Source organism: Corvus cornix, chromosome 12, assembly GCF_000738735.6.
Source record: "Corvus cornix cornix isolate S_Up_H32 chromosome 12, ASM73873v5, whole genome shotgun sequence".
NCBI lineage: Eukaryota > Metazoa > Chordata > Aves > Passeriformes > Corvidae > Corvus > Corvus cornix.
This window is the reverse complement of record NC_046342.1, coordinates 15,955,881-15,970,047: the sequence shown is the minus strand read 5'-3', so window position 1 is coordinate 15,970,047 and position 14,167 is coordinate 15,955,881. Positions and strand designations below refer to the sequence as shown.

The window sequence follows — 14,167 nt, the reverse complement described above, 5'->3', positions numbered from 1 at the left end:
CACTTGTGTTTTCAGGCTGTCACACTTCAACCACCATGGCTCAAGCACAGGCTGTCTGTGCATCACACAGCATCACAGGTATGCTGCACTACCACGCCAAGCATCAAAATCCCTCTCAAAATGTAATATAGCAGTAAGAGGCTGGCACTTGCTTCTCGCAGCTCAGTCCATAGAGGATTTACATCCCTACTTGAGCACAATCTCTATTAGTGCTGCTCATCTGCTTCCTGGCCTGCGATCGTTCTGGTTTATGTGCAGTCCCTGTCCAGCCCCTGCCCAGGGAGTGCTGATAAAGCAAAAGCCCTTGTGGCTGGCAGCGACCAGCTCGAGCCTGATCACATTTGAGTTCCAGCCCTCCTGGAAGCTTTCAGGCACCATGATCTCCACACACTTTGTCCCTGAGGATGGCCTCCATGGGTCCCAGGAAGTTCTGAGTTCAGAGGAGGCCACGAAGATGATTCAAGGGATGGAGCAGCCCTGCTACGAGGAAAGGCTGAGAGAATTGGGATGGTTTGGCCTGCAGAGGAGGAGGCTCTGTGGTGACCTAATTGTGGCCTCCCAGTACCTGAACGGAGGCTGCAAGAAAGATGGAGCAAGACTATTTACGAGGGCCTGGAGTGACAGGACAAAGGGGAATGGCTTCAAACTGATGGACGGTAGGTTTAAATATTAGGAAGAAATTTTTCCCTGTGAGGGTGGTGAGGCCTCTGCACAGGTTGCCCAGAGAAACTGCTCAGATGGCTGTCCCATCCCTGGAAGTGTCCAAGACCAGGTTGGACAGGGCTTGGAGCAACTTGGTCTAGCGGAAGGTGTCCCTGCCCATGGCAGGGGGTGGAACAAGATGATCTTTAAGGTCCCTTCCAAGCCAAACCATTCCATGACTCTGTGATCATCAGAGAAGTGGGCGCAGGGAAATCCCTCGGGTGCGGGCAGGCAGGACGGGACGGAGCCTCTGTCTCAGAGACCGGGGGTGCCCGGAGGGGGTCCCCGCGGTGTCTCCTTGGCGATTATGGCGACCATCGCCGCCCCCGGGCCGCGCTCAGCCCGGCGGGCCCGGCCCCGCCCCTCGCGGGGCACTGTGGGAAGCAGAGGGAACTATGGCGGATGGTGAGGAACCGTAAGTGCCCTGTATGTGTGTGCTCGGCCGGCCCTGCCCCGGGCCCGGGGTCCCCTCTCCCTCCTCCCCGGTCTCTGTAGCGCGATACTGACCCTTCTTTTATTCTCTCTCTTTTAGGGAGAAGAAAAGAAGGAGGCTAGAGGAGCTGCTGGCGGATGGGTTAGTGCGGGGCTGCGGGCGAGCGGGGCAGGGGCAGCGCTTGCTGGGCCGGGGGTAGGTGAGGGCGAGCCGCAGCCCCGCAGGAGCTGAGGGCTGGGAGGAGGCTGCGGGGCCCGCGGGAGGCGCGGGCAGGGAGGAGGGAGCCCCAGGAAAGGTGGCGTAGGTGGGGCAGGGCCCTTGAGCAGCGTGGGCTCGGGGAGAGAGAGGAACCTCCCGGGGAGAGGAGCAAGGGGCTGCCCCGGAGCGGGGTGGGAGTTGTGGGCTCGCAGCTTGGCATGGTGTGCTGAGGAGCTTGGTGACGAGAGGGGGAAAAGCTGCCTTGCCGGTCAGGGACCTGGGAGGGCCTCTAGGCTAGAAGCAGGTGACTTAAGTTTTGGCTGAAAATTAAAAATTCAGACTGCAGAACAGTTGTCTCTGCACATTAAAACTCTTAAAATCTACGCACCTGACTTAAAGGCCATGAAAACTAATGTTGAGAAATCTTTAACATCATCTGCTTGCATCCCTTAATTTACTCCATTCCATGTGCTTGTGTCCCTCTTCCCCAGGATCACCAGGCAGGCCTGCCTGGGCACTGGCAGTGCATGTGTGTCGGGATGAGGGTCACAACATTGCCTGGGCATGTTGGATGGGAGGGGTGCATGCCAAGTCCCCCAAAAGCATGGAGCTTTGGAGATGTGAAGCTGGCAGGGAAAAGTCTGAGCTTAAAGCAATATAAGGACTGTGGTGCTCTGATAGATGAAACAAAATTTAAAATGAAAACAACTCAATGAAATAAATAAGAATTTTGTTAAACTCTTTTGATACCTGGTCATGCTGTTACAACACAAAAAAGAAACACTTGAAAAAATGGTCTCTGAAATAAAACATAAAATCTCAGGTTAAGTTACTGATGTTTTTCAGATCTCCACAATGTCCAACCCTCTAAAAAGCAAACTGTAGTGTAATTGCAAAAGTGAAACTAGATCTTATCATTTTTATCACTTAGGAAGGAAAATATGTCTCTAAACAGAAATACACATCTAAACAGAAAAAGAGTGCTGCTGCTTAATGGCTGTTTATAGGGACTATATAAAAGAATGAAAAAAATTGTTATTAGTGTCGCCAAACGCAGCTTCTACACTCATTTCCAGAAAAGCTAAAACCTGTAATATCCATAGAAGCAGTTTTTGTGATGTCTGTTGACCCATTTTATTTGCTCAAGTCAGTGCTTAATGCACCTCCTGAAATCTGGTGTACAACAGATGAGGGGTTCTGCAGAGGGAGTGTTGTGTTTATTTACACCATTTCCCATTATGTGGAATATGTGTATTTTCACATTATTATGAAAACTGGGGGAGGTACAAAAGTGCAGCTCAGGTCAAAAGACCATTATGAATTCAAATAATTTTTGTAGGTCTTATTTAACTGCTCATGTAGTAAGTTAACTTCCCTTAACAGTTAACTAGGAAAGAGTTCAGTCTGCAATCAAAATTTCATAGAATCCTAGAATGGTTTGGGTTGGAAGGGATCTTAAAGATCATCTCGTTCCAACCCGCTGCCATGCCCAGGGACCCCACAGGTGAATTATGATTTATTTATTCCTGCAGTTCAGAGAAGTTTTTCCCTGTTAATGAAAATTTTTTGCAAAATCAGTTGCCTGTAAGTTAAGTTACTATAGGCATGCTGTGTTGTCCATGTCCTGAATTCTGTGAAGATAAAGGAACTCACTCTAGATGTTTTCACCACATTTACCTTTTATTTTGAGATGAGTTACGAGGAAGTTGTAATAAATTCTAAACATTACCCGGCAGTTATCAGACAAGTGCTTTTCATAGTGCTTCATAGGAGAAAGCAGATAACACTTTATCAGTGGTGGCACATCCTTTCCTACTCATGATTTGCAGAGCTCGTTTATAACGAACTTAGTTTTATATTAACATAGAGTGTAATCATATTTATTGAGTGGAACTCCTATTTAATTGGGAAGTAAGTGTTGATCGTATAGTAGAAAATTACTTGAGAGCTGATTTTGAACTATTCCAGTAAGTCTTTTAAGAATTTAAATCTATACTTATGTACTACTAAAAGTGACCTGCAAAAGGAGAAAAAAATCTGTAAAATCTGTAAAATTCTGCATTGGAAATTTAAAGGAAGATAACTACAAACATTCCTTTTTTTCAAGTGAGACTGTTTCTGCAGACAGGCTCATGGATGACTGAAAAATGGCGCGGTTCTAATTCCATGGTACCATTTGAGGGTGAAGAACATTCAAGATTCATGTATTTTTTAAATATTTATTTAAATAAACTACCCTGAAAATTCAGAGGATGATGTTGGGGCACGTTGCTGTAATTTATTCAGAGCCTCACAATTGCAGTTACAGACTGATAAGTCTGTCAAAAAAGATACAAGACTTGACTTATGAAAAAACCATCACCCTCAAAATCTAAAGGAACAAACTCTCTTCCCGTGTCCTCTTCAAATATGAGGGAAATAAAAGTAATAAGACTAGACCCTTTTTTCAGTGCAGGTCAACTTTTACTAGTAACAGTTAAATCGGTGGGTTTATTGAAATGCCTGGGTTGTTTTTCCCCTCTGTGCATATTTATAGTATTGCTTTCTAGTTCCACAAATAAAACCCACTCATGCAAATGCTCATGTGCATAACTTACAGGCATAAAGAATATGCAGATGCATTTGTATGAATGGTCAATAATTTAGGTGGTCTTTGTGTAGAAAGTTGGAGGTGTGGCATTTTTCTGTCTGATTTTGCAGCTGAATTTACTGTGTTCTGTGCAGAATGGCTGTTGATGGTGGGTGTGGGGACTCTGGAGACTGGGAAGGTCGCTGGAACCATGTAAAGAAGTTCCTCGAGCGATCTGGACCATTCACACATCCCGATTTCGAGCCAGGCACTCAAGTGAGAAAGACTTAATTTCAATCAAATATCTGTAGAGTGTGTTGCAAATTAATGTGAATAGGTTCATTAATTGACCACCAGCAATGTGTGAGTACTACAGCTTCATGTAAAGCTTGTGTTGTAATCAATTGAACATTATGGTCATAGAACATGTTGTGTTCTTTTCATAACTTTGTATTTTTAAGTTGTACACTGTCAATTTCAAGCTTGCTGTCATCATATATAAATACTTAACATCATATGAATTATGCTCTTTTTGAGTTTCACATGAAAAATAGCAGCATTTTTCTCTCCATTTTTAAGTAATTTGATACAGTGAGGAATTTATTGTACTTAAAGAAGAAATTAATGTTAATACGAGTACTTTGAGAACTGGGTAAGACGTGTAGTAGGGTAGACTTTTAAGTATTTCTCCTGTGTTTTTTCTTTTGTTGTATATTTTGTTTCAGACCTTATGGTTGAAAGTATTTTCCTGTTACCTTTTTAATGTACTGTTCAATTATTCACTAGTTGGAGGCTGGGATCAAGTAGAACAGTTCACAGAAAGCAGTTATATGCTTAAAATTTTCAATTCTTTTTGTCCAGCAAAGTTGTCTGTGTCTGTTTAGATTTATTTTGTATTATGTATCAGTGAAATACTTGAAGATGAAAAGCATTATCACCTTAATCCAAATAATAATAAGAGTGGACCTTGCTTTTTTCATGGTCAAAAGTAATACAAAAGTAATATACTGATATCAGCAAAGGTCTTGATTTTCTCCAAGTGGGGATATAGGAACTGCATGAAGTGAACAACTGATTAAAGTCCAATATGTAATTGCTCCTGCTAATGCAAAGTTGTTTTATCTGTAACTCACTAGGCACTGAGAACTAGGCACTGAAAATTTATGGTAACATGTTTGTAAGGGTCATGAAACAAAGGACGAATTGTATTAATTTTTTGTTTCATGTTTTCTGCAGGCCCTTGATTTTTTGTTAAGCACATGTAAAATACTAGTTATTGGAGCAGGAGGATTAGGATGTGAACTCCTGAAAAATCTGGTAATTACTCTGTTTTAACCCTTTTCTTCTTAGAATCTTGTCTTTTTTTTTTTTTTTAATTCTCTTGACAAAACTATATTTTTTAATTGGCTAATATTGCAGTTTTGATTGTATATAGCTATTAGAATTCTAAATACTAATCAACCTGTGTAAAATAGGTGTTGATACAGACAATAAACATGAAGAATGCACTTGAAAGGTGGTATTTTCATATGTTGCATGTTATTTATTCAGCTATCTCAGAGCTTGTCTTGAGGGACAACAGGCTGCTCTTTATGAAAAGTAGCCAAAAGTTAATGTGCAGCCTTAGATCCAGTCTGATATTGGTGATTTTCCCTAATTGCCAGATCTAGGGAAATGAAGTCAACTAAGAACAAATCATGCTCATAATGGTACAAGGAAGTGTTGTTTGGAATGCAGTAGTTTAATTTCTTTTTATTTTGGTTTTTATCCTCACAAGCACTCATATTCATCTCAGTGTATCACTGTTATGATCCCATTTGAGTTTGGTACTTTGGACTATTACTCTACTTTCCCATGTTTCTGTTTAAGAACAAGGATTTCTGTCCATCCCTTACTCTGTGTGGGATAGCTCTGTTTGTTCAGAAAATGTAAAGGGAAAAATTTCAAAATCTATATATATAAAAAGATTGAGTCTTAAAGGAAAAAACATATTTTGTACATGACTCAGTTTTTTGGTCACTTCAGAATATCACAACTCATTTCTCTAAACCCTATGTTTTACAGTATTCATTTCCCTTTAACTGCAGTTCACATTGTTTCTTTGTGTGTGATTGATGTCACTACTTTTTCAGATCAGACCCACAATACAGTTTTAAGTTAACTTTTCTGTAAAGTTATTTGCCAGATGTAGTGATGGCCTGCATGCAAATGGAGATGAGGCAGAGTTTCTGTCAGAGGTTCGGTGTATTCTTAGATAGGGAGATGATTTTTGTGTTTGCCTTCTGTTCCAGCATTGAATGCCATGAGGAATGCTGCCTTATTTTGAACTGTGATTTCTGGGTCAATATGCCAGACTCATTTATGCCAACTGTGAAAATAGTCTATGTCCAAAACCTTAAAAGGAATTTTTTAAAAGCCTTTTAAAGGAATTAAACTTTGGTTTTTTGTTCCCACCAAGCAAGGAAGTGCTTATGGTATTTGCTTAAATTCTGTGCTTTTTTTCCCTAATGGATCCTTTTGATTTATCCCAGTTGTGAGGAAATCCTGCAGTTTCCCCTTATAGATCAGCCTACTGTTGGCCTCCCTGTTTTAGGATTAGGTAGGCCAAAGCAATATTGCCTTCAGGAGGACATTGTCTTGGACTGTTGAAATGTTACTAATTCCATCTGTCTAAATGCCAGCATTAGCAGCCCAACAAAACACCTTTGAACAAAGAATGACCATGTACCTGTCTGCACAGGCAATGAGGAGCAAATACATTTGTTCCTCCAGAGGTTGCTTTTTTGGCATGTGGAGTGAATTCTGGAGCTTTGTAAGCATTTAATTTCCCATTAAATGAAGCTGACCTTCTCTTTTCCCAGGCACTGTCTGGCTTCAGACAGATCCATGTTATTGACATGGATACTATAGATGTTTCTAACCTTAATCGACAGTTTTTGTTTCGGTGAGTGATAATTTTACATTTTCACAGCTTAACTTGTTTTGAATGTACACAAATAAAACATGTTAATATGTTCATTATTTTGGTTGGACAAGCTGTCAGTAAAGATTACTGGGCCTTCATGTCACAATAGTACTCAGAATTAACTAAATGTTGCATTTGATTCCTTCTTGTTTTGGGATCTGTGGCATGAAGAAAATCAACATATGTTCCTTGCCATTCCAGTACAGCTAATGACTAATGGAAAAGGTGACACCAAGGAATAAATGCACACAGATGGAGGTCTCAGATTTTCTGGTACCTTTTTCATCCAAGTACAGTGAAAAATCATTGGATTTTTTTTGGTGCTGATAACTGTAGTTAATTCTGAGGCTCTCATATCTGATGCTTTAAAGGGATCATGGAATGATTTGGGTTGGATGCCTTAGTATTATCCATATCAATAAATTGTCCTAAAGTAACGATTAGCCACTTAATTCGGTATTGCAATGCACAGAGATTGGAAAGACAAAATCTGCTAAAATAATGCATTTGGAATTGCTTGGGTTTTTCCCAGACCGAAGGATGTGGGGCGACCAAAAGCAGAAGTTGCAGCGGAATTCCTGAACAGCCGCATTCCCGACTGTGCTGTTGTACCGTATCCTTTCACAGAGAAGCCCTGAGGGCTTCAATATCCTAGAAAACTCTGTAGGTGGTAAGAGTATCTGAAGTATTTTGCTGCCATCCTGTTTCTCATACAATAAAGAACACATTCATTCAGCTGGTGAGTTGAAAATTCTTTCTATGTGCCATTAGCATACAGGGAATCTGCATGGGAAAGGCTTGGAAATTATTTTGTATTTTTCCATTGAGTTTTTATTCAGGTGCAATTTTCAATGAGATACTGGAATTATTCACCAGTGAGTTTTGCATAAGTACTGGTAGGAGGCATTAGTTTATAAACATAGAGCAGCACTTACTGATAGAGGACTTGGTGAGAGCACATGTTTTGAGCTTCCTAAATATTTCACCTGCTGGGCTTTCCCATTTGTGACAATTCCAGTGTGCCCTTTACTAGTTGTGTGAGATGTTACAGCTCCAGCAGTGGGAATTTGACTCTTAGATCACATAGTTTTTTAGGAGGTGTTGTATAGAACTACAGTAATAAATTAGATAATATTTTGGCTTTAGGTTAGCAAATAGAAAACAGTAAACTTAACTAAAAATATATTCCTTTACTGGGTTTGCATTCAGATATTTTAAAAAGATTCAAGACATGGATGAAAGCTTCTATCGACGTAAGTGGAATTTGTTTGCCTGACAAACACCCACTGGTGCTTTAGGGGAACCTTGCAGATGTTGCTGCTCACTGCTTTTCCTGGTAGTTTGCTTGCTAATTATTTTAGTCTTCCACAGTATACTGGAAATAGAAGTAACACGTAGACAAAATTTAAGTGCATCTGTGATACAGGTAATCTAGGGGAGATAGCTAAGCTACAGTCACTGGCGCTGTTATGGACAGAATACTTTGCTTGTCTTAGGAAGTCTGCATTAGTATAGATTTTGAATAATATTTTTTTCTCCCTAGAGTTTCATATTATTGTTTGTGGGCTGGACTCTATAATTGCAAGAAGATGGATAAATGGCATGCTGGTAAAGTCTTCAATCTTCTTAATGCCTGATTATTGCTTGAGTTTAGATAACTGAAATTAAACATACTTGTGTAGAATGTGTCATTTAAATGAATGAGGGCTGTTGAAACTCACAGCTTTCTGTACCTATTTCTGTTTTCTTTCTGTGAGCTCTCTTACCTGCCCTTTTCTTGAGGTGTGTTAGCCAACATTTGTGCAGTGACTCACAGGGGTAGTTTCAAAGTTAGGTTACATTGCTTCTGCAGTAAGCTTTTGAAAATCAAGAAGGAAAGTTCCAGAGCTTCTCTGGATGCTCCCATTGTGATTTTTTTCTTCATTACCCAAACAGTATTTTTTCAATGACCAGAAAACTGGTCATTGAAAAAAAACTAGGTAGTTTTACCATTGTGAATTTGTTTATAAAACAATGATCTGGAGTGTCTACCTTTATTAAAAAAAATAAAAAGACAAAACCAACAAATCGGGAATCAAACCCTCCAAATCCTTCAAACCAACCAACCAACCAACCAACCATTTGTTCTGATGAACTCTTAAGAACATATATAGCAAATAATAGCATTTATTGGGGAGGAAGGGGAGGAGGTAGAGGGTGAAGGAGGTTGATAAAGTCTTGTGCACTGACAGATAAGTAGTGTTTTATATACTATGCACCCCTAAAATAAAGTCTGTTTTAAAAATTCAGTATTATGGTGTACCAGTAAGAATAAAATGTTAGGATTTTTTTTTCTTCCTGCAACTTGTTTAAAAAATCAAACCAAACAAAAACCAACAACCCCTTCCTTTATTCATTAGATGTCATTTTTGCATTATGAAGATGGTGTCCTGGATCCAAGTTCCATCATACCTCTAATAGATGGAGGGACAGAAGGTTTCAAAGGAAATGTACGTGTGATTATTCCTGGTATGACAGCATGTGTTGAATGCACACTTGCGCTTTATCCACCACAGGTAATTCAGCCAGTGAATTCATTCATTTTTCATAGTCCTCTGATTTTCTGGTTTCTTTTCCTCGTGCTATGCCTAGTGTATCATGGTTTCTTCTGGTTTTCCTCCCCTGCCCAACCAGGTCAATTTTCCCATGTGCACCATTGCATCCATGCCCAGACTGCCAGAGCATTGCATTGAGTATGTCAGGATATTGCAGTGGCCAAAGGAACAGCCTTTTGGAGGTAATTAGTGTATTGTGCTGGTGCTAAATGAACATTTCTCCTTTTAATTAACTTGAGTTGGGTGTATACTTTTAATAATGCAATCCTGTCCCTTAACTTCATGTGGTTGATGGTCATGTTGGCTCTAAGCCTCCTCTGAGCTGGAGATGGATTTTCTTTTCTTGAACTCACTTTCCAGTTCCATCTTTGCTCATGTTTCTCACACTGCACAGTGTCTTTCTCGAATGAAAATGTAACCTGTAGCAGCTCTATAAATATGTGCAGTGATTATAGTTTGTGTATAGGGTGTGTTAAAACTAAAAATGTTTGTAAAAATAATACTTTGGTTATTTAAAATGTCTAGTTTCAATAGCTTCAGGGGGTATTCATTTCAAATTAAAGGGATTTTTTTAGACAAAAAGAATGCTGTGTTTCTGAAGAACTTTTGTAATTGCAATTTATCTGTAAATTCTTTACTGTAGAAGGTATTGCATTGGATGGGGATGACCCTGAACATATACAGTGGATTTACCAGAAGTCTTTAGAAAGAGCATCACAATTTAATATTAAAGGTGTTACCTACAGACTCACCCAAGGTAAGGGGGTGGCATTTTACCTCGTTGTGGCATTTGCACCTGGGCTGGATTGGCATTCTTTGTTATGATTAAGCTGGCAGCTGTGCTGAGAAAGAGTTCTCTTCGCCCTTAAAACAGTAACAAGCAGCTTGTTTCCTGTGCCAGCACAAATATTTTTATGACGAATCAGATGTTCAGGCATTCATGATGAATCAGAGGAACTTATCTGGGACAAAACGGAACATTTTTTTTGCCATTTTATTTTTAACTTGGAGCAGATCCACAGTTTACATTACACGGTGACCACTCTTGCTGGGTCAAAGAGTAGGAACAAAAGCACTTGATTGTCTTTTTTAGGAGTAGCAACATTTTGTGCCAGTTCAGGCTGGTTAAATCTATAGCATCTGTTCTTCTGCTGTCCGTGCCTCTGTTCACATGCAAGTGCAGTATGCTGTTGCTCATTTCATCAGCATTTTAAACACTAACCAAAATGAAAACTCAACTGTCTTTCCTTTATGCATTTCTCCAGTTAAACAGGAATAGAGCAGAGTTTTAAATTAATTTCCAGTGCTAAATACAGAATACTTGCATTCAGAGTTTGTTCAGTAGTTCTCTTTGCTTGATACCTGCTTTTTTTCAACGTGCTTGATCCATTCCTGAAATAAAAAAAGTGCCCAGATACTGGAGCCATTATACCTGTTTGTTACAGAAATTCCCGGACCCTTTAAAGTACCTTCAGACCCACCCTTTGAAATTATTCTGTCTAAAAATTCTATGGCAAACCCAGAGCTCTATGTTTTGTCTTTACAGGGGTGGTTAAACGAATTATTCCAGCAGTAGCTTCTACAAATGCAGTAATTGCAGGTATGCTGAAAGAGCTCATTTCACTTCTGCTTTACTGACTTAAGAGTTTTGTAGGACAATACTTCAGAATTGAGAACTTGGGGAGGATAATAGTAATTTTTAAATGTGTCTGATCTATTCTTACAGTCTCATTTCTGTTTTCCGTAGGGAAACTGTATGACTGGATACACGTTATGACTCTGGGAGAGAGCAAAAGCATTTGAGACTGGGGAAAAAAGTAACTGAAAAACACAGTACATAGGCTTGACATAGTGTCAGATTAGTGCCAGATCTTTGGTGTTAATGCAGCCTGCTGCCTTCAGATGTTTATTTTTCTCTTTACAGATTGTAATACTTGATTTTTTTTTTGTCACTTCTTTGGTACAACTGTGTGCATTAATGTCTGCATGTCTGATAGAGCTAGAAGGTGAAGAAATTGTCTTGTTTTTTTTTCTCATTCCAGCTGTTTGTGCCATGGAAGTTTTTAAAATAGCCACAAGGTATTTAATTTCTTATTAATAACAGCCATGTTTTCCAGCAGAATGCCATGTATCAACACTGACATATTTGTCATTACAGTGCATATGTTCCTCTTAACAACTACTTGGTGTTCAATGATGTGGATGGATTATACACATACAGTTTTGAAGCTGAAAGAAAGGTTAGTGCCATTAAAAGCTGGAAGGGTTGTTTCCTTGATTTGTATTTATGTAGTTTGTGTGTATTTCTGAACCTCAACATTGAATCAATTTGCCCCTAGCACTGAATGATAATATTTCTGAAGTTTTAAAAGTGGAAACTACAATGTTACTGGTCTGCTACTTCTGCAGAGTAGAACTACAAAAAAAGATCCTCAAACCTAAGACAACTCGTGGGCAAATCTTACCAAAAAGAGGTTATGGCAAAAATTGATCTGAACATTGGTGGTATTGGATTTTATGTCAGACGAAATTTGTCATTCATAAATACCTGAGTGCTGTTGGGAGTCAGTCAGTGACAGACTTCAGAAGGAAATGGGTTTTGTCATTAATATTTGCAACTATTAATATTTCTAGAGCTAGAACTTTTAAAAAACACAACACAAACACTTTTGAGATCTTAGTAGCAGCATTTCTAAAATCATATTTAACATAATGTGTATTCTTGTGCCGTTTCGTGGTAGGAGAACTGTCCAGCCTGCAGCCAGCTTCCCCAAAACATAGAGATTTCCCCATCAGCTAAATTGCAGGAGATCCTGGATTACTTGACAAATAATGCTTCATTGTAAGTTGCAACCATTCTGACTTACTTGATAATTTGTTAGTTTAGCGTTTAAAAATTGTATTTTCTAAATGTATTTTTGAGCTGATTGCCTGGTTTGTGTTTTGTTTGTTTTTAAATGTTTTATTTATAGGCAGATGAAATCTCCTGCTATCACAGCAACTATGTATGGGGGAAATAAAACACTTTATTTACAGGTAATCTGAACACATATAATTGTCTTTAATAATCTGAATTTACATTTACTGAATTTGAAAGAAAATATTTTTCCCTTTTTTTTTTTAATTTGCAGACAGTAGCTTCAATTGAAGAACGAACAAGGCCAAATCTTTCCAAGACACTAAAAGGTATCATGGAGCTGTCAGGTGTAGATTCTCAAGTCAGAGAAAGTCAGTTTCACCCCTCTGTATGGATGTTTAGCTTTATCTTGCATTATGGAGTAGAACATGCTTCATTGTCCTTTTACATTCAATACTCATTCAATTTTACTTTCATATTTCCCAGGTATATCAGTTGTTTAAAGGTGAAGTGCAGGCAGATGCAACAAAGCAACCTGATAACTGCTGTAAATTAAACATACTTCAGTAGAGTTTTACATGTATTTCTTGACGAGGTCTGTTTCCTGGTTAAATTAGATTAATATTAATTTAGCCAACGAGCTGTTTGCAGCTTTATTTCATCATATTTATGGTTGGTGGGAATAGCATTCCTAACTTTTTTGGTTTTTTTGAAATTAAAAAAAAAGGCAAAGCACATGGGTTTAATTAAATTAATTAAGCTTTTCTTTCTGTTTCAGAACTGGGGCTTGTGGATGGCCAGGAACTGGCAGTTGCTGATGTTACTACACCACAGACTATGTTGTTCAAGCTTCACTTTACCACTTAATTTATTTATAAGTAAAGTGCAAATACAGCAAGAGAAATCTGTGCCCACCTTATTAAAAAAACATACTCTGTGGGTGTTAAAGCAGCCTGAAATGTTCCTGTTAGTGCCAGCATGGTTGAAGGTTAGGAAATCTAAATGAATCACCGTATTTCAGAATTGTATGTAGAAGCCAATATTTGGTGGATTATATTTGTATAAATGCTTATTCATGTACAGATCTCTGATGTATAGAAATACACTTTTCCCTGGTTTTGTTGTCAAAATGTTCAAGCTAGTGTACTTCCAGACACATGGAACTTTAAGGTGGCTAAAAGTCTTGTTTTCAACATGTGTGTACACATATTTGCAGAGAAAAAACATTTTTAAAAGGAACCACAACAATCTGGTTTTAAGTTGTAGCAGTCCTGAGACTTGCTGAGTCGCCTTAAACCAAAGGAGGCAGTAGATGAAAATGAGCATTTCCCTCTTATTGGGTATTGATTTGATCAATTTTATGAAAGGTTTTAAATATGGAAGAGATGGATTAGTTTACAAGAAAGACAAAAAGAGAAAATTATCAACTGTACATGAAAATACAGACGTGTCTCCTCATTGTCCCCAAGCAACTGCCGTGCACAGCATTGCAAGGTTATGTTCAAGTATCATTGGTGCTGTTAAGGTATTTATTAATAAAAAAATCAGAAAGACACCTGAGTTTGTAGCTTTTCTGTGGGCATTCAGGAGCACTTACAACCTCGATTAAAAAACTTGGGGCATCATTTGGCTGCTTTAGTCAGAGACTAAGCAGTGCTGAGTGCCACAACCTGGATTCTAGTCTGATGCATTAGCTGTGTTTGAAGTTTACATTTTTTTTAAACGATGAACTGCATAGTTTAAAAGGACAAGGGTTAATGGGTACAAATTGAAACAGGGGAAGTAGGGGTACATGACAAGGAGTAATGGATACAAACTGGAAGAGGGGAAATTTAGGCTAGATATTAGG

General features: G+C 39.0%; 1 protein-coding gene across 4 annotated transcripts; it reads left to right on the top strand.

Moving 5' to 3' along the window:
• The first annotated feature begins 994 nt into the window (after positions 1-994).
• On the top strand, positions 995-13,873 carry UBA3 (ubiquitin like modifier activating enzyme 3). Of its 4 annotated transcripts, none has more exons than XM_039559131.1 (18): positions 995-1,107; positions 1,235-1,276; positions 4,058-4,178; positions 5,139-5,219; positions 6,764-6,846; positions 7,400-7,480; positions 8,077-8,120; positions 8,411-8,475; positions 9,267-9,422; positions 9,541-9,643; positions 10,105-10,218; positions 11,008-11,061; positions 11,504-11,540; positions 11,620-11,701; positions 12,203-12,303; positions 12,434-12,497; positions 12,593-12,647; positions 13,097-13,873. In XM_039559131.1, exons 1-18 carry the CDS (start codon positions 1,010-1,012, stop codon positions 13,183-13,185), a joined length of 1,470 nt encoding a protein of 489 aa, XP_039415065.1. In that variant the 5' UTR covers positions 995-1,009; the 3' UTR covers positions 13,186-13,873. The 4 variants fall into 4 exon arrangements, with proteins under 4 accessions (XP_039415065.1, XP_039415067.1, XP_039415066.1 ...); XM_039559132.1 differs by having other exon boundaries at positions 1,057-1,117; XM_039559134.1 differs by having other exon boundaries at positions 1,068-1,128.
• Positions 13,874-14,167: the final 294 nt, after the last annotated feature.